Source organism: Psammomys obesus, unplaced genomic scaffold (assembly GCF_907164565.1).
Source record: "Psammomys obesus unplaced genomic scaffold, mPsaObe1.curated_primary_1811, whole genome shotgun sequence".
Classification (NCBI taxonomy): Eukaryota; Metazoa; Chordata; class Mammalia; order Rodentia; family Muridae; genus Psammomys; species Psammomys obesus.
In genome coordinates, this window is record NW_026585626.1 from 8,455,067 (window position 1) to 8,474,630 (window position 19,564).

The 19,564-nt window shown below is 45.3% G+C and overlaps 1 protein-coding gene across 1 annotated transcript in view; it reads left to right on the forward strand.

The window, feature by feature from the left end:
• The window catches only part of Kif6 (kinesin family member 6), a 288,300-nt gene that overhangs the window by 127,428 nt on the left and 141,308 nt on the right, over positions 1-19,564 (forward strand). The window contains exons 11-12 of the mRNA XM_055614888.1: positions 16,128-16,233; positions 17,325-17,469. Coding sequence (XP_055470863.1) covers positions 16,128-16,233; positions 17,325-17,469 — 251 coding nt within the window. The remainder of the gene's footprint in view (positions 1-16,127; positions 16,234-17,324; positions 17,470-19,564) is intronic.

Here is a 19,564-nt window from a genome sequence, read left to right on the forward strand (position 1 = left end):
TAGCATTTGTGTTTCCACATCAGGCTGTAATAGTACACATTCTGTGATTCCAGGCTGGTGCTTTTCTTTTATAATTGCTACAAGGCAGCACATCCAGGGGCCGGGGAGATGCCTTTGTGGGTTTGAGCACCTGCTGTGCAAGCATGAGGAGCTGAGCGCAAATTTCCAGACCCGCACAAAAAGCCATGTGTGGTTAAGCATGCCCGCAACTCCAGCAGTAGGTGGGCCACAGAGACAAGGGGATTGCTGGGGCTTACTAGCCACCAGCCTAGGTCCCTGCTTCAAAGAACAAGGCAAGGAACAACAGAACAGGGCATCTGATCTTCTCTGATCTAGTGAGGCATGGGTGTAAGCACCTGCATACACACACACACACACACACACACACACACACACACACACATGCACACACACACACGTATTCATGTTGCCTATCTGAAAGACTAAACAAACCAAAATCTATAAATCTCTAGAATGGCATGTTGGTAAGATGCTCCCAAATCCACACTGTTTGTGCTGTGTCTCAGTGTCCACTTCTTTAACCAGAACAGGGTTCCATATATTCCTTGAGGAAGAAAATTTTCCTAAAACTTGTAAGATTCTTGGAAAATAAAAAATGGAGTAGTAGCCTGAATCATAAATATATAAGATGCATGGACTTTATGTTATTGTTTAAACTAAAGTGAAAAATTTTAAGTATATGCTAGTATGTATAAAAGTATATGCTGCAATATATATGCGTAACTAAACATTTCGATTTTTAAATTTCTTTAAAAGGTTAATTTTTATTTGTGTGTTGGTGTGTTCATGTGAGTGCAGTTACCTGTAGAAGCCAGAAGGGGGCACCAGATCTCCCAGAGTTGGAATTACAAGCAGGTTAAGATTCACCAGAAATACATGCTGGGAACTCCAGTCCTCTGTATAAAGTACCACAGTCTTGTAACTGATGAGCCATCTCTGCGGCCCCAGGATGTGCTGCTTGTGGAAAACACAAACATCGATAAGAAAGCATGTGTGTCCATGCCTGCATTCATGGCTGGAAAACGTGTGCCGTGCCTGCATGCCGGCCAGTGAGGAGCAAGGGATTTGTAAAGGAGATGCCCAATTACCGTACTGTCCAACACAGAGAGGTGGAATGCGAGCCTCTCTGTCTCCTCACCCGTCTCCTGTGGGACCCCTGCCCTCTGGAGCCCCCTGAACCCATGGAACTGTGTAGCACTAATGCTTTAGTTTACCAGCGTAATGCACTTCCCAGGTACCCCCCGCCCCCAACCAACACAGTTGTTTTTATTCTGAATTCTCCGTTCTTTCCTTTCCAACACTGGACATGTCAACAAAAATCGTCTGCTTCCTATTTTCTGAATTTTGCACTTCAACATCTGGGCCATAGCTGCACTAAAAATACTCAGACATTGTAAAATTGTTAGGGGACATCACGAAATCTTCTAAAAGGGCGAGACGAACTGAGCCGAGGATTGTTGTTGATATGGCCAAGGATTCTGTTTGTTCCCTTGGGCTCTGATAGGTGGGAGTTGCTAGCTCTGGGCATTACGAACCTAACCTTCCAGCATATCTCCTAATTTATCTCAGTTGCTTACAAATCCACAGGCTAACCAGAGTTCAGGGGGAGCAGCTTGTTTAGCCCTGCTCCCCGAGGCTTTTGTGACGACATATTGAGCTGTTTTCTGTTTGAGTCTACAGACCTGGTACCCCTGAATACTCGCCGTGAGCCATGTCACCAGCTCCACTGGGATAATTCTTCTTTTTAATTTTGCAACTAACAAACAGAGGCATTTGGGTGGGCCATCCTACTAAGCACATTGTAACCGAGGATTGTGTCCACATGGCATGTAAGGGGCGGGCAAGTTGGCTCAATAAGGAAGGGGGCTTGTTGCCAAGACTCATGACCCGAGTTTGATCCTTATGACCTACAAAGTGGAAGGAGAGGACCCGCTCCTGCTAGTCATCTTTTGACCCCTATAATCATGTTGTGGTGTGTATGTGCACCAACAAGGTATATACACACACTAAATAAATAAATATAAAGCATTGACTAGTACATCAAGATCATGTGTAAGCCTGAGTTCGTAGCAGAGATCCAACACAATAATATATATATATATATATATATATATATATATATATATATATATATATCCAGTACCAAAAGATACCCAGCGCTCTAAGGAAGTAGCTCCGATTTCTTCTTCCCACTAACCCAAGGCCAAGCCGTTCTCACCCAGCTTCCACGCACCCTCAGCAGCAGCTGGAGTTTTCTTTTCCTCCCACCTCCACATCTCCCAAGGAGAAAGAAACATCTCCCAGGACAACCCAAACCTAAGTGCTCAGCCTGCCCTTTCCGGCCACGTGAACAGTCTGTCCCAGTTATGAGCCGCCATGCCTGGAACCTGGGTCAGTTCCCGCTTGATTCCCGATGCTCTCCATTCTCCTCCTCTCCCTGTCCCTCAGATTTCCCAGTTGTCCCCTCTGTGTTTGTCATTAACCCAACATTCTCTTGCCACCTCCTCAAAAATTTGTCCTCACTCAAGGAAGCCACTACCGCCTGGTATCACATTTCTACAAACTCCTGCAGAAATCAGAGTTCTCCTCTTGCACGAGCCCTCCTGTGACTGTCATGCCTGTCAGCTGCTTTTCTCATCAATGTACTTTGTAGATTAGTCGCCTGGCATGAGCTGGGCAGGAGGGCAGCACTGAGCGTTCTGCCAACTAATCAGAAACTCCTCGCTGACATCCACAGCCAAGGATTTCCTCCTCTTTTTGGGTAACCTCATCTCTTAGCTCCTGGTCTGAGAGACATGACTTTATGCTTTGGAGAAAGTTGGGCCCTGAAGATGGCTCAGCAGATAAAGGTGCTTGCTGCCAAGCCCGATGGCCCGAGCCTTATCCCTGAAATGCATTCGGTAAAAGGAAAGAGCCAACTCCTGCAAGTTGTCATTTCCTCCAGACACACATCCTGGCCTGTGTGCACCCACACTCATAAACACCCCCCCCCCCCCCCCCACATAATATAAATGTGTTTAAAGGAAAGAAACAGGAAGTCACTGAATATCAGAGTGTCTCCATCTCTGACCATGCCCCCTGCATGCTAAACCTCTAAGGAACTTAAGTGATAGAATTGTAGAATGTCCTGGAGTTGTTATGATGTTTATGTGCTGATCAATACCAGACATTGAGGCTTATCTAGCCTTTTTCCTTTCATTAACTGGCTCCTGCTAGGTCATTTACAAGATAGTTCTTTCTGAGATGTCTGGTGGGGGCCAGGAAAGGACTTGGGTTGTTCCCCAGGTGGAGAAAGGCAGTACCTTTTGTATTTAAAAGACTGACTTCTGAAGTGGGGGAGGTGGAAATGCTGACTCCTCATGTGCAGGGGCCTTCTGCAGCAAGACAGAACACAGGCTATGAAGTGAGTGTCTGCACACTGCTTGTGGTCCCTTAGAGTTCTGTTAACCAGTGCTCAATCCAATATCCAACACCTTGTGCCCAAGTAGTCACAGCTGAAAAACTCAAGGTTCGATACCAACAATGAAATTCTTCCCAGTTCAAGTAACTGTGGGGCCAGTAATCAATGAGGTATTTGTCAAGCAAACATAGAGATGGATTGGTGGCTTTTGTTTTGTTTTCTAATTGGTCACCCTTTGGATCCAATGACTGACATCTGACTTTATCACTTCTCTCTTTATTGTAAAGCAAGAGAGGCATGGGGGCTTCTGGTTGCTTTGGTGAGACACACTTAAGTCACAGTCATGTTTTCATGTGGCTTCCGTCATGTGTGTCCCACAGCCACGTGTTCAGATAGCTGGTGAGAAATTCTGGGCTGGCCCCAGGCCATCTCCTATAAAATACAGGGAATAAGTTACTTTGGGCAGCTCCCTGGGCTGCTCTATCCTGTCTGTGGCCTCCTCAAGCTGTTCTCTGGGTGTGGAGTAGAAATTTTCTTTCCTCAGCTAAGCTTGACCCTCCGAAGTATCATATTTCTGTCCTGAATTAGGACGAGATGATGTAAGATTGATTTCTACAGATTTTCAGTTTGACATCATATTTAGCATAAACAGTACTCACTCTTTACGTCACATGACATGACTGGCACTCGTCTGCATAACTGATCCTGGTGAAGAGCATCCTGGTTTGTAAGAGGCAGGCAAATTACTAGGGATGGGCTTTTTATGAAGCTGAGTGTGATAGATTTTCTCTCTCTTTTCAAACATATTATGTGTATATGAGTGTGAGTATATACACGTGTGAATGAAGTCAAACACGTGACTAAAGTCTCCTGGAAGTACAGAAGAAGATGGTAAAACCTGGAGCTGTGGTTCAGGTGGGTCTGAGCCAGCCGACATGGGGGCTAGGGACTGAATTTGGTGACCCTGACCAGGGCAGTAGGCACCCTTGCATGCCGAGCCATCCATCCAATCCCAGAGGCGGATTTTCTTGCATAGTGGGTTTCTGCCTTGTCCTCTGGCTCAGACACATGCTGTGTGCCCTCAGTGGCCATGCTTTCTAGTTTGAACGTTTGTCCTTGCTCTGACTGTAAATGTAAATTCTCTGCTCCGTCCAGAAGTGTCCCGACTCAGCATGGGGACTTCCTGCTATAGATTTGACACCCAGGGAATATCTATGATACTGTCCTTGCTTTAGCTCCTTCTGTCCCTGTGCAATGCTTCTCAGATCCATACAAGGCAGAGTCTGACCTGAATGAAAAACAAAAACAATGCTCAGCCCAGGCCTTTCCAAAATGCTAAAAAAGGCTGCTTCCTCGAGCTGCCACATGGCCGCCAAACATCGAAGAACAGAGTTGACTATAAAGAGGAGTTGCTGTTGGCCTCTGGCCACTGAGGGACTCAGTCTGGAAAGGGAAATGATCTAGAATATAAAATCAAAATTGTACCTAACTTTAGGGGCTGGGAAGATGGCTCGGCAGACACCATGCTTGGTACACAAAGGCCTGGGCTAGAGCCCGTAGGGTTGGGAAGAGGAATTGTATCATAACTGTAATCCCAGTACTGCCAAAGTGAAGGCAGAGAGGTGCTTGGGGCTCACTAGCAAGCCACTATAGTCAAAACAGTGAACTCCAGATTCAAAGAGAGACCCTGTGCCAAAATATAAAGTGGAGAGCCACTAAGGAAGTTCCCAGATATCCTCGACCTACACACACGCACACTCACAGGCACACACACTGACATGTGTGCACACCCACTAAAGATCTTTTACAATATATAAACACATAAGTAAGATACAATTCTACCTCAATTCAAGTGCTGGCATAATGAGGAGGGCAGAAATTGCTTTCGACTGGGGAAAAACAGGGGCAACTCTTAACAGATTGGGTGAATCAGGAAAGATTTAGCAAAGTGAAATTGGCCTGAGGAGTCTCGCAGATAGAAGGATCAAGGCAAGGGAAGGTGCACGTCTGGTTTCCTTATTTTAAAGATACATAAACAGCCGAGGAGAAGTGGCAGGACTTGTATAGATTCCTACCAAGTTGGTTGCTTGCCCGAGAAAATCAGTCTCCACAAATCCCAGACCCTCAGGGCTCTGAACAGCTTTATAGCTCTCTGAATTATTAGCTTCTGAGTCAATCAAAAACATAGTGTATTCTTCATGTGGAAACATTCTGATGCCATAGGCAAAGCTTTGAGCACTTTTTATTCTTTTTGAAAAGAACAGTAGCGTTGGGCCTTCTTTCAAATGTTCTGCTTGGGAATAGGCCCCTAATGAGCAACAGTTGTCAGGCTTTCCTGAGTGTGTAAGGGGGTAGGGGTCCACACCGAGAGCCTGCCGTGGGAGTGCGCAGCTCCAGGTCCACTCAGCGCTAGGAGGCCTGTAGGCTTTCTGATAAGGATGGTCAGATTAAGCATATAAAAACATGAGATGGCCAGTTAAGTTAGAATTTTATGCAAACCACAAGTCATTTTTCAGTGTAAGTCCATCCAACACAGTCTCTGCAAAACCATTTCAGCTTTATGTTATATGACCAGAGCTGTTATATTTTTATTTGCATGTCTTCCACAAGTATTTCTGCCTTAAAAACATTAAGATTTTAGTTGTGTGGGGTTTTGGTGTTTTTCTTAATTTTATACTATTTTAAAATCAGTATTATAACTTTTGTGTACGGGTAGTTTGCCTGCGTATATGTCTGTGCACCACAGCATGCCTTTTGTCTGATGAGACCAGAAGAGGGTGTCAGAGCCCCTAAAACTAGAGTTACCCACAGTTGTGAGATGCCATGGGGTGCCGGGAATTGAACCAGGTCCTCTGGAAGAACAGCCAGTGCTCTTAACCACAGAGCCATCTCTTTTGCCTCTGGTACCATTTTAAGGCACCATTTGTATGGTTAAGCCAGGTTGTCAACTTGACAGGATTTTGTTCAGTCGTCATGGAAACAAACCTGAGTATATCTTTGAGTGAGTACCTGGAAGAGGGTAACCGAGGTTGAAATACCCTTCCTGAAAGTCGGTGATGTCATCTCATGGACTGAGGTCACCAACTGCATAAAAAGGAGAGGACTAGTTGAGCACCAGCACTCTTCTCTCTGTATACCTTGACTATCAATGTAACATGACCAGTTGCTACACGTTCCTGCAAACATGACTTTCCCACAGTGATGGACTGCGGCCCTACAAACTGTGAGTCATGGTAAGCCCTCCTCCCGTATGTTGAGAGTATTTGTCAGAGCAAAGAGGAAAGTTAACTGATGTAAACATTGAAAAACACGGCACAGGTTCTGAAGCTCAAATTCCAGGTGAGTACAGACTTGGCTGTGAGTCCTCAGTTGCAGCATCTACACTGTAATGAGTAGTCAGGAAGCTCTCAGTGAACAACCAGGCATGGTCTTAATTGTTATTCCCTGCCTCAGACTCTCCGTTAATGCGATGGCCAGCTTAATCCATTTTCTAAAGTCAGTTTCTGTCTGAGATGTCTCGGTGATGGAGAACTGAGAAGTATCTTGCTTAACTAATGTCAGTATTTTATCTAACAGCTAATTTACAACACTTGAGTGAAAAAAGTCCAAGTAATCAGGCGGTCATTAAGGGGGTGTGGGGAGAAATGGATTATCTGCTAACACGGTCCTGAATTCATGTCTCTTGCCTCCCAGGCACCCCTCTTCCTGGCTTTGGATAAAATGGCTGGCTATAGGCAATAACCTGAACGTTGTGGGTTCTACCTCCCAGAGACCATTAGTAGCTAATGTGCATCTCTCATTCTATAAGAAATCAGATCTCTGAAATCGTTCAGGAGACATAATTCACTGCAGATGAAGTCTCCACACTCCAGCACAAAGTGATTTGGGTCCTGACATTGCATTTTGAAGATATTAAAACCCAAACGAAAAATGTGGTCCACAGCTTGTATTAATTATCGTTGGGGAGCTGTGGAAGCATTTGAGTGCTGAATGAATCGCTATCTAATATGATTAAATAGGCCTGTCTCCATCACGAGGCTGCCTCTCCACTCGGGTGATTCCTTTATTCTCCTAAATTCAACTGTTTTGGGTTCTAATCAGCCAAAGGAACGTACATGGGAGGCAATAAAGGAAAGAAGGATGAGGCGCAAACGGCAGTTTCATTTACGGATTAGAGTTGACACAGTGGGTTCTTTGGGTCTCGACAGCTCTTTTATCAGAAGTCCACCTACGGGCTTCTGAGTTATGAAGCGGGGTTGACTGCAGGAGCGGGTGGTTTCGCACTTCCGGCATTTCACCCTTCTCAGTACTGTCCTCTGTGCTCGCTGCTCCTTGGGCTTTAGGAGCTCTAAGATTTTGTTCTAGTGTTTATGTTTTTAAGTTTTCAGTTTTAGTCTTTAACGGGAGTCTCCTTCTACTTCCCAGCCCTGAGATGTCAAATGCACATCCCCATTGTCCATGACTTTACATGGGTGCACACTGAGACCGGACCCAGGCCCTCTAAGAAATCCCTTAAAGGAAAAAAAAGGGACCATATATGACACCCAAGAATATTTGCATTTCTTTCTTACATTTCCTAATACCCATTCTACAGGGATAGTTTGTGTATTCATGGATTTGGGTTTTGTTTTAAGATTTTTTTTTATTATTTTTAATCATGTGTGTGCGCACACGCGTGTCTTGACTCACGAACACACACACACACATATACACATGGATGTGTTGAGTATATTGCCCATGGATAGCAAGAGAAAACACCATATGTACTGGAGCTTAAAGAAGACCTGTGGTCCATACTTATCACCCTAAACTAAAGTCCAAGTGGATCAAATATAAAGCCAATATAAAACCAGACACACTAAACCTCTTAGAAGAAAAAGTGGGGAAGAGCCTTGAACTCACTGGCACAGGAGACAACTTCCTGAACAGGACACCAACAACTCTAAGATCAACAATCAATAAATGGGACCTCATGAAACTGAAAAACTTCTGTAAAGCAAAGGACACTGTCTTCAAAACAAAACAACAGCCTACAGATTGGGAAAGGATCTTCACCAACCCTATATCTGACAGAGGACTAATATCCAGAATATATAAACAACTCAAGAAGTCAAACAGCAACAAATTAAGTAATCCAATTAAAAAATGGGGTACAGAGCTAAGCAGAGAATTCTCAATAGAGGAATATTGAATGGCAGAGAAACACTTAAAGAAATGCTCAATATCCTTAGCTATCAGGGAAATGCAAATCAAAACTACCCTGAGATTTCACCTTACACCCATCAGCATGGCTAAGATCAAAAACTCAAGAGACAACACATGCTGGAGAGGATGTGGAGAAAGGGGAACATGCGTGTGTGTGTGCATGCACACACACACAATTAAAAATAAAAATAAAAAATCTTAAAAACAAAACCCAAATCCATGAATACACAAACTATCCCTGTTGAATGGTTATTAGGAAATGTAAGAAAGAAATGCTGTTGGGAATGTAAACTTGTACAACCATTTTGGATATCAGTCTGGCACTTTCTTAGACAATTAGGAATAGTGGTACCTCAAGATCTAGGTATACCACTCCTAGGCATATATCCAAAAGATGCTCAAGTACACAACAAGGACATTTGCTCAACCATGTTCATAGCAGCTTTATTTGCATTAACCAGAAGCTGGAAAAGACCCAGATGTCCCTCAACAGAGGAATGGATACAGAAATTGTGGTACATTTACACAAGGGAATACTACTCAGCAATTAAAAACAAGGAAATTATGAAATTTGCAGGCAAATGGTGAGAACTAGAAAAGATCATCCGGAGTGAGGTTATCCCAGAAGCAGAAAGACACACATGGTATATACTCACTTATAAGTGGATATTAGACATATAACATAGGGTAAACATACTAAAGTCTGTACACCTAAAGAAACTAATCAAGAAGGAGGACTGGCGGACTCTGGCTAAAATGCTCAATCCCCATTCAGAAAGGCAAAAAGGATGGACATCAGAAGAAGGAGAAAACAGGGTACAGGAGAAAAGCCCACCACAGAGGGCCTCTGAAAGACTCTACCCTGTAGGGTATCAAAGTAGATGCTGAGACTCATAGCCAAACTTTTTGCAGAGTGCAGGGAATCTTATGAAAGAAGAGAGAGATGGAAAGACCTGGAGGGGACAGGAGCTCCACAAGAAGAGCAACAGAACCAAAAAATCTGGGCACAGGGGTCTTTTCTGAGACTGATATTCCAACCAAGGACCGTGCATGGAGATATCCTAGAACCCCTGCCCAGATGTAGTTGGTGGCAGCTCAGTATCCAAGTGGGCAAGGGAGAAGATGAGGGAAGGAGGGTAGGATTGGAAGGGAATGAGGGAGGGGGCTACAGCTGGGATATAACGTGAATAAACTGTAATTAATAAAAAATAAATTTAAAAAATATTTTTTTAAAAAGAAGGCCTGTGGCGTAACACCTGGTTTCTGATGGTCTGCACAAACGGTGGTTAAGCAAAGGCAGGGTGAGTCATTAGCTAACAAAAGCAGAGCCATGAAGTTAGCAATCCAGACATAGGAGAAGAATTTTCTTTCTTTAACCTCTAATATTAAGTTGCTATACTCATTATTATTATATTGCATCTGAGGATGTCTTTCCCTTATAAATCCAGATTAAAGTCAATAACTAGAACTTAATGATAGTGGGTGATTTGACTTATATAAATTTGCCTCAGATTCAGTGAGGTTATGGACTGTTTCTAAACGGTTATGGACTGTTTTGCACATGACAGATAATATAATTTTTTTTTCTCAAATGGAACAGTAACCACAAGAATTGTGTCTTAGTGGCCTTCCTATTGCTATGATAAGACACCATGAGCAAAGCAACTTGTAGAAGGAAGAGTTTCTCAGGGGGCTACAATTTCAGAGTGTGAGTCCATGACCATCCTGGCAGGGAGCATGGCGGCAGACAGACAGGCGTGGTGCAAGGGCAGTAGCTAAGGGTAACCACGAGGCAGAGTGGGAGAGAGCTCCCTGGGATTGGTGTGGGGGCCTCTGAAACCTTAAAGTGCCTCCCAGGGACCCACCTCCCTCACCAAGGCCATACCGTCCGATCCTTCCCAAACAGTCTCAACAACAGGGGACTAAGCATTCAAACACAGAGACTACGGAGGCCATTCCCCTTCAAACCACTACAGACTTACTCCGTATTTTTACATTGCAGATTTTTTTAATCTGTCTTTCAAATTGTTACTCGCTTTTCTGTCTAATTAAATATAGTGTAATTTAAAAATATAAAACAAGGGCTGTGGTTTTAAATTTTCGCTAAAGATGTGAGCCGAGAATTGTATATTTAAAACGCTAGTGTTGACAACAGAGTTAATTTTATATAAGACAGGACTGTAGAAAGAGTTAGAGATATGAAGCAAAGATTATATATAGCTTCTACTGCCTTTCTTTAAGAAATAGCTGGGCAGCAAAGGAACCATGAGGGAACTTAATAGTGTAAACGAATAGCTTAGGCACTATACGTTTTAGAACTTACTATTATTTCCTTTTACTGCAAAAGCATAAAAATAATCTTCATGCAGGAATCTGTCCATTGCTTCAAATCTTTGTAAATATCTGTAAATAGCTCTCAGTGCTGGCAGGGTGAATAAATAAGTTGAAATGAGGGAGCAGTGAGGCAAAGGAAAGTTCAGACCGACCCATTCTCTGATCCTTTTTTTTTCTTTTTTTAAATTTTTATTAGACTTTATTCACTTTGTATCCCCCCATAAGCCCCTCCCTCCTCCCCTCCCAATTCCACCTCCCCCCCCCTTCTCCATGCATGCTCCTCCCCAAGTCTGCTGATAGGGGAGGTCTTCCTCTCCTTCCGTCTGATCCTATTCTGTTAGGTTTCATCAGGAGTGGCTGCATTGTCTTCCTCTGTGGCCTGGTAAGGCTGCTCCCCCCTCAGGGGGAGGTGATCAAAGAGCAGGCCAATCAGTTCATGTCAGAGACAGTCCCTGTTCCCATTACTATGTAACCCCCTTGGACACTGACCTGCCATGGGCTACTTCTGTGCAGGGGTTCTAGGTTATCTCCATGCATGGTACTTGGTTGGAGTATGAGTCTCTGGGAAGACCCCTGTCTTCAAATTTTCTGGTTCTGTTGCTCTCCTGTGGAGTTCCTGTCCTCTCCAGACCTTACTATTTCCCACTTCTTTCATAAGATTCCCTGCATTCTGCCCAACAGTTGGCCATAAGTCTCAGCGTCTGCTTTGATAGTCTGCAGGGCAGAGCCTTTCAGAGGCCTTCTGTGGCAGGTTCCTAGGTTGTTTCCTGTTTTCTTCTTCTTCTGATGTCATCCTCTTTGCCTTTCAGGATAAGGATTGAGCTTTTTAGTCAGGGTCCTCGCTCTTGATTAGTTTCTTTAGATGTACAGATTTTAGTAGGTTTATCCTATATTATATGTCTATATGAGTAAGTGTGTGTCTTTCTGCTTCAGGATGATCCTTTCTGTAGCACCCTCCACCGTCACCTCTGAAAGGATGAGGGCTGAGGGCAGTAGAGGGTGCAGATGAGCGTCCAGGGGGGTCTGTAGCATTACAGGAGGGTGGAGCCTCAGGTAATGCCACCCAGCATCCAGCTCTAGTCTGCCTTTCTCTATGGGCTGGGCATGGGGCCTGGCCAGAGCAGACAGCAGGGCTGGACACACTGTCCGTGCAATATAATATCAGATCTCTCTTCCATGTCACCAGGTGACAGATACTGTTGCCTCAAGGATGAGCAAGGAGGGTGCCAGAAAAGGAAGGGCAAGCCAGTGGGCTCCACTGTAGCCATGCTGAGGCCCTCCTTTCTGATATCCATCATAGTCAGGAGCTGGGGCCAGAATGGAAGCTGTGGGCAGAGTTGTGTTGTCAGGGAGGCTGTGGAAGACTGTGCAGGCATGAAGGGATACAGATCCCAGACACACCCTCCATACAAGCTGAGAGCTGGCGTATCAAGGAGACCGCCCGCACCTTTACTTGCAGTCCAGGCTGTAGGTGGCCTCTTGGAACACAGAAATATGAAGGAGGGAGGACAGCCCCTCCCCCAGCAGCTATGACTGCACTCATGTATTATGCTGTGCAGTCCAATGGGGGAAGGTCAGAAACCTATGGGTTCCCTCTAATGGAGGGGCTGGAGCCCGGGGAATTGTTACTGCTACTGTCCACCAGAACAGAAAGCTTTGCTGACCAGGTGTACAGAACAGCCAGAACCAGGGCTGCGGTGGTCATATCGAGACTTGGGCATGAGGCGTGCCAAGGCAGGACCAGAGCAGGCTGGGTAGAGGCGGAGGGGCAAAAACAGCAGGTAAGGCAGCTAGCTACATACTGCTTGTTCTTGTCAGCACCTCACTGAGCCTGCTTGCGCTCTTTAGGTAAGCTGGAAGTTCTTCACCCATAGATCCTTTGAGGTGGACACCTGCAGGCCAGTGCCCAACAGGGCCTGGGTGACCTGGAGATCATCTCCGGCCAAGCGTCTCCAGAAGGCAAGAGCCTGCTGCTCACACCTTGGACCAGTCCAGTTCTTGCCTCCATGGCTGCAGGTCCTCAGCCCCCACCTGGAGAAGTCTCACCTGAGGCTCAGTCTCCTGGCCTGAAGCCAGGCTTTATACTGGATTCTATCCTTGGGGTTTTCTCCTTCAGCCTGGTACCTTCTAGAACATTGATACCGATGTCAGTTTGTTCTTTTATAGACAGCTAGAATATCAGCTGCCAATGTTTTGGTCAGAAGCACTGGCCTCGGCCTCCTGCACAGGAGATGGGAACCTAGCGGTAAGCATGGTGGGCCGTTGTCCCGCAGCCCCAGAGGGCCTAGAGCCAGCAGGCCTGCAGCTTGTCTCCACCAGCAGCACGGTCTCCAGCACCCACTGGGCCAGCTATTTTGATCTCGTCTCTTTTTGTTCTAAATACTAAGCTTCTCTAGGCCTACTGCAGCAAGAATATAACAAGGTGAACACACCTTAAAAAACAAACAAACAAACAAACAAACAAACAAACCTGGCGCTGTGAAAACCTGTAATCACAAACAGCAAAGCTGAGTCTTAAACCTTTCAACAGTTGTATTTTAAAAGTTCTCCTAACACTTACCTTCAGTGCTTTGAGCCTGCCTTACTTAAAACTTTTTCTGTAAACTGGATGTGGAGGCACATAGCTAGCCCTGGGGAGACAGAGGCAGGAGGATCCTTAGCCCAAGGTAATCCTCAGCTAAGCAGTCAGTTCAAGGCCAGCCTTGAGACCCTGTCCCTAAAAAGGAGATAAAATCTACTCGAAATAGCTTTTTTGAATTCCATAGTAGAAATATATGATGATAAGCAGATGGTCTCACAAAGGACCATTGTTTGTGAGGGAAACCTGGCCTGGATTTTAATTTCAGTTGGTCACATTTGCTGTTTGAAATCACTGAGTGCACCAGGAAGCTATGTGGCATTGCATCTGAGGCTCGTGCAAGATTCCTTGATAATGAAAAATGGAGAAAAGGAGCCAGGAAGCAACAGGAGCATCTAGTTCTGTTTCCAGAATGGGGGTGCCGTTTCACGCTCCCCCTGCCCTGACTTTGATGCCCCATAATGAACATCAACTCTGAGCTAAAATAACCCTCTTCTCCTGTAAGTTGCTTTTGTCAGAGAATCTTGTCACAGCAACAGAAATATAAACTAAGACAAGATGTGAAAGTGACAACTGCCCTACATCTGAGGAACATCCTTTAAGAGCCAGGTGTAATGGTAGATGAGAGGCGAAATGGCTCACGCCTTCACTCTCAGAAGGCTTGGGCAGCAGGATTGGCACGAGTTGGAGGCCAGTTTGGGCCACCTGGTGAGCATGAAGACGTCCTGGGTTACGGCTGGAGATTCTGTCTCAAGAAAACAAAATCATATCAGAAAATAGTCTCGCAGTGTAAATTGTCTCATACTTGACATTGTCAGCTGTCTGTGTAGCAGGCTGCAGGAACAAGTCTTCCCCGGAACAGAAATTATCCATGTTGTGTGGGGCTGCTGATAACAGCAGTGGGAGGGAAGTATGGACCGTTTCAAAGAATGGAAAGTATGCAGTTATTTTCGTCATATTAGTAAGATACCGGAGGGCAGGTCTGCGGCCCGGCAGCTTAGGAACTGACCATCGTCCTTCAACCTTCAGCTCTCCTTGTCTAGGGTCCCAACTCAATACAAGGGAATGGAGTTCAGGAAATGAATCCATTTACTAACCTTTCTATTTACACTGAGCGCCTAATGTTAGGGGTGGGACAAAAAGCAACAAGAATTATTATTCCTTGTCATCTGCATGTGTGTGTGTGTGTGTGTGTGTTCATGTGTGGGAGTATTGTGTACACATGCATTATATGCCAATGGAGGCCTGAGGTCAATGTTTGTCATCTTCCCCTATCACTTTTCACCGATCCTGGGCCTCTCACTGATCCTGGAATTTGCCTATGCAGCTAGGCTGACTGTCCAGCAAGCCCCAGGGAGCCTCCTCTTTCCCTTCCCCAGTGCCGGGATTTACAGGCAAGGCCATGGCAGACTTTTTACATGAGTGCTGGAGTTCTGAATGTAGGCTTCTTGGTTTCATGAGGCGTGCTCTGCATCTTTCCAGACCTGTTGTGATGCTTAGGAAGTGCTGTGATTGGCAAGCAGGCTGGCTCAGGTACATTCACAGATTCTAGAAGGCAGCAGGGATGGGAAAATGAGGTTGAGGGTACATGGAATAAAGAGTGGTTGGCTGTTCCTCCCCAAAGAGAGGTATTTTTTAATTTTGTCTTTTGTTTTGTTTTGTTTTAGAATAGGAAGAACATGAAAATTACTGAACGTAGAAAGAAGAGAGTCTCTCTGGAATAGTGATGACAATGCCAGGGGAAGCAAGTGGGAGAGGATATCCTGGAGAAGAAGGGAGGGTGTTGTCAGATTAGGGATGAGAGCGGACAGAGCCTGGGTGGTGAGGCAGAGCTATTGTCAGGATGCCCAGAATACACACTCTGTGGCAGCATCTTGGCTCTCTCAGCCTGGTGAGAAGGTAGCTCACTGGTCCATGGGGGAAATTCAGTGGCAAGCTTGGGGATCATGGAAAGATTGGGAAGAACCATTGTGGAGACTGCAAGTCCACCAGGAGCGATCAAAGGCATTGTGGAGCACTGCAGAGGGTGGCTGAGGCTGAGCACCGTGCGCTTTTAAAGAAACTAATACAGGAATTATTTATTTTTTTACTACTTCCCCTAACAATGTGGAAGCTTGGCTCGGAGGCAAAGAGGTTCAGTGTGGCTAGAATGGAAAGGTTATAAAAATCAAATGACTTTTAAAATATTTATTTTTTTAATTTTTAATCGTATGTATCTGTGTGTGCTTGCACCCATGCGTGCAGTGCCCTTGGAGGCCAGGAGAGGGCATCGGATCCCCTGAGGCAGGAGTTACAGGTGGTTGTGAGCCACTCCTAACCAGGAGCCATCCCTCCAGCCCCTCAGAGAGCTTTTATATGGAGATCTGCATGTGAACATTCTTTGGAAATTAGCCAAGGATTTGTACAATTGCAGATTCCACTTTATCAATATGCTTTCCCCTTCCACATCCACAGACAAACGAAGTAATGAATCCTCAGAAAATATGGGCCCAATATCCTGTACTTCAAGTCCTCTACATGCGAGTCAAGCCATCAGGTTTCTAAGGTTTCTAGCCCATTCTTGCTTCTTACGCATTATGTGTTTTTTAGGCTGGAGAAACTAATAGCATCCTTTTTGGAAGATCAAGATCCCGAGAGTAGACTGGAAGTCGGCGCCGACATGCGTAAAATCCATCACTGTTTTCATCATTTTAAGGTACATTTCAGTGTTTCCTCCAGCCATGTCCTGCCACGTTCCAACTGCAATAAAAACTCTTCCTGTTGACCAACTCTTAACACGCCAGGACCAGCTTTACACATGCAGAAAACAGCCCAAGCATCCAACCACACTGCGACTGTCACCGAGCAGCTGCAGGGATTCTCCAACTTTTCCACAAATAAACTCTGGCCGTGGACTTCTAATCCCTCTGCCAGGAGTCTCTGCCTCGTGCCTGGAATAGGTCTGTGCCGAAACACACTCACTCACACACGCACACAAACATGAACACACACATGTACGCATACATATTTTCAAATAGTATCAAGATGATCATGTCCAGTTTTTTTTCAGTATTTTGATTTATTTGAATAATTTATTAATTTTCCTCAGCCTCTGAAGTTTTGCCTTTGTGGAGTATAAGGGGTGGGAATGTCCTCAGTTTTCACTTGCAGTTTTGCACACTTCTTTGAATGATGGAGCAGTTACCATTTTCTGTGGAAATGCAAACAAACATCTATTTGCCTTAGCTAAGGCACTAAGCGACCAAAGAAGTGATTCCGCCTGAGTCTATTTGAGTGAATCACTGAATTTATTGGGGTTACAGACTATTGGTGACTTAAGGCACACGCATCATCCATGCCAGCATGGGTGATGACTCAAAACAATTGCATAGGTAAAGGTCCCTGTGCAGCTTGCCGGCCACACTGCAAGAGTCTCCTCTCCTTCAGTGATTGTCTTCTGCTTGTTAACCTTAGCGGAAGGGCATTGTTTGAACCTTGTAAGTTTCAGGAGCTTCCTGTGTCTTGGAAGTTTTATTTGCTTCTTGAGCCATAGAGCCTACCCTCTCACTCTGGGAGAGGATACTTCAGTTTTGAGTAAATAGCTTCACAACAAGGGGGAAGGAGTCGAGAGGAGACAGAAGCTAAGGCAGAGGGGAATGAGAAGAAAACGTATCCAGCAAATGCCGTAACTTCCTTAAAGACAGGAGTAAGGGCAAAGATGCATGCCCAGTGCATACTAGGAACGGCATAGCAGCAAAGAAATTTAGAATACGGGCTTGGTCAGTAAGTTCTCCCCCCAACTTGCAGAAGCTGTTAAATGACAAGAAGACCCTAAAGAATGGTTCAGAGGAGACATCTTCTGAAACCACACGCCAGGTGCGCCAAGAACCACTCAAGGATGAAGAATCCGCAAAGCTCCGAGACCTCCTTAAGCAGAGAGACAATGAAATCAGTATCCTTTTGGGGGCTCTCACTCGCCTAGCTTGGAAGGGGAGGGAATGTGTAGGTTCCCCTCTTCAGTCCCCCATGCTACCACATAGCTTGATATCCCAGCCTATCCCAACCTGCTTCCCATTCACAGTGAGATGTGTCACTCAAGGAAAGTGCAAGCAAACCTCTGACTTTAGCTTTTTAGCTTGGTGTGTGCTTGTGTGTTTTCATACATATGGAGGTCAGAGGACAATCAGTTTTCTCCTTTCACTACATGGAACCTGGGAATCAAACTGAGGTCATCAAGCTTGGTGGCAAGCTGAGCCATCTCTCAAGCCCTTGATAGAGTTATTCTTAGAACATTTCATCTCTTGGAATACTGTCTTAACCATCTCTCAACACTAAGTCTTTCTCAGATGTATTTTGGTTGCTCTGTGGTGGGCTTTGTGTTTTGAGTCCAGAACCAGTAAGCTAGCTGGTTATCTTTAGCTAGCTGACCAGACACCATGCTGACCACAGTCTCATCGTGGCCCAGAATTTGTGGCTGGTGTGTGGGTGAAGCTCAAAAGATGATTGGGGAAAAAAAATGGTGTGTGGTATTTATTTTATGAAAAGCAGAGAAGTTGGCTTAGATATAACTTTTTATTTAAAAGGCAGATCTCTTGTCTTGAGTCCCACACACAGATGTTCCCAAATTAGGAAGTGAGCAGAGATTGAGTGTTCAAGATAAAATTCTTCTTGGCTCCCAGAGGCAGTGTCTTCTGGGTGCTGAAGGCCATGGTTCTAGCTGCTGGTGGGTGCGGGCGCTGCCTCCTGGTGCAGACAGAAGCAATTACTTCTAAAGAGTCCCAGCCCAGCTACTTAAACCTCAGGCCTCAGGGGCAGTTCTTCAGAACTATACCTCATTTTTACCTTTCAATCTTCTTGTAAAAGATTTGACATTTTCATGACATTTATAGCCTTTAACACTCACAAGAAATAATTGTGCCAAATTTTTATACACATACTTTAGTCATTAAAAAAAAATTTTACTAAGACATTTTAAGTGCAGCTGTCCCACAAAATCCATTAAAAGAGTCTTTTCTACCCGGGAGTTGGGGAGATGGATCAGCAGTTAAAAGTGTATCTTGCAGGAGTTGGAGACATAGGCCTGGGTTCGGGTCTCAACATGGGGTTGGGGACACATGAGCAAATATATTATGCCGTATGTTCATATTTTGTACATTTAAAAGAAGCGTGTAAAGAAGCTAGAAAAATGTCTTAGCAGCTAAGAGCCCTTGCTGCTCCTCCAGGGATTCTATTTTATTTCCCATCAGTCGTGCCCATACACCTACATCACGTGGTTTCATGGTCCCCTGTATCTCCAACCCTAGGGTATCCGATGCCTTCTGATGCCCTCTTCTGGAGTTTTCAGATGCCAGCACTCACACATGCGTGCACGCACACACACACACACACACACACACACACACACACGGGAGGGAGGGAAAGAAGTGTACGAGGTAAAACCCAATCCAAACAATGTAGATGAAGTGCCTCATTAGCTTCAGTCTCTAATTTTAGTTGAGTCTTAGCAGACCCCATGTCAGATTCAAGTTAGTTTTAGCTACTTTATTATCCAGCCAGTAACACTAAGTCCAGCTGCGACTCACACCCCCACCCACTCACGCCGTGTCTCCAAGTGCTGCCCACAGCGTTGTCACCCTGCATTCCTTCCCTCTCTCTTACCCCATCCATCTCCGGGGATGGCCTCAGCCTGGCCCTAGCCCCAGTCTGTGTTCTGCTTCTTTTCTTGGCCTTGATCCTAGCCTAGGATCTTCCCGCCTAAATGCTCCTACCAACCTCTCAGTGCTCGCCATGGCTAATGAGCATCTGTGCATCAAGGAGGAATGAAATGAGACGTGACAGAGAGGGGCCACTCCACGTGTTTATAGAAAAGTGAGAGTGAACGGGAGACACGTGTGTGCCCGCCCCCACCTTCTTCACGGTTCCCAATCCCACACAGCTGTTGATGTAGGCGACACTAGATGCTGCATGTTGTGAATAAGTGACTGGACTCGGAGGCTTCCATTCACAATGGTGATATGGAAGGAGACAAGGGGCCAGAGAGAGGGCCC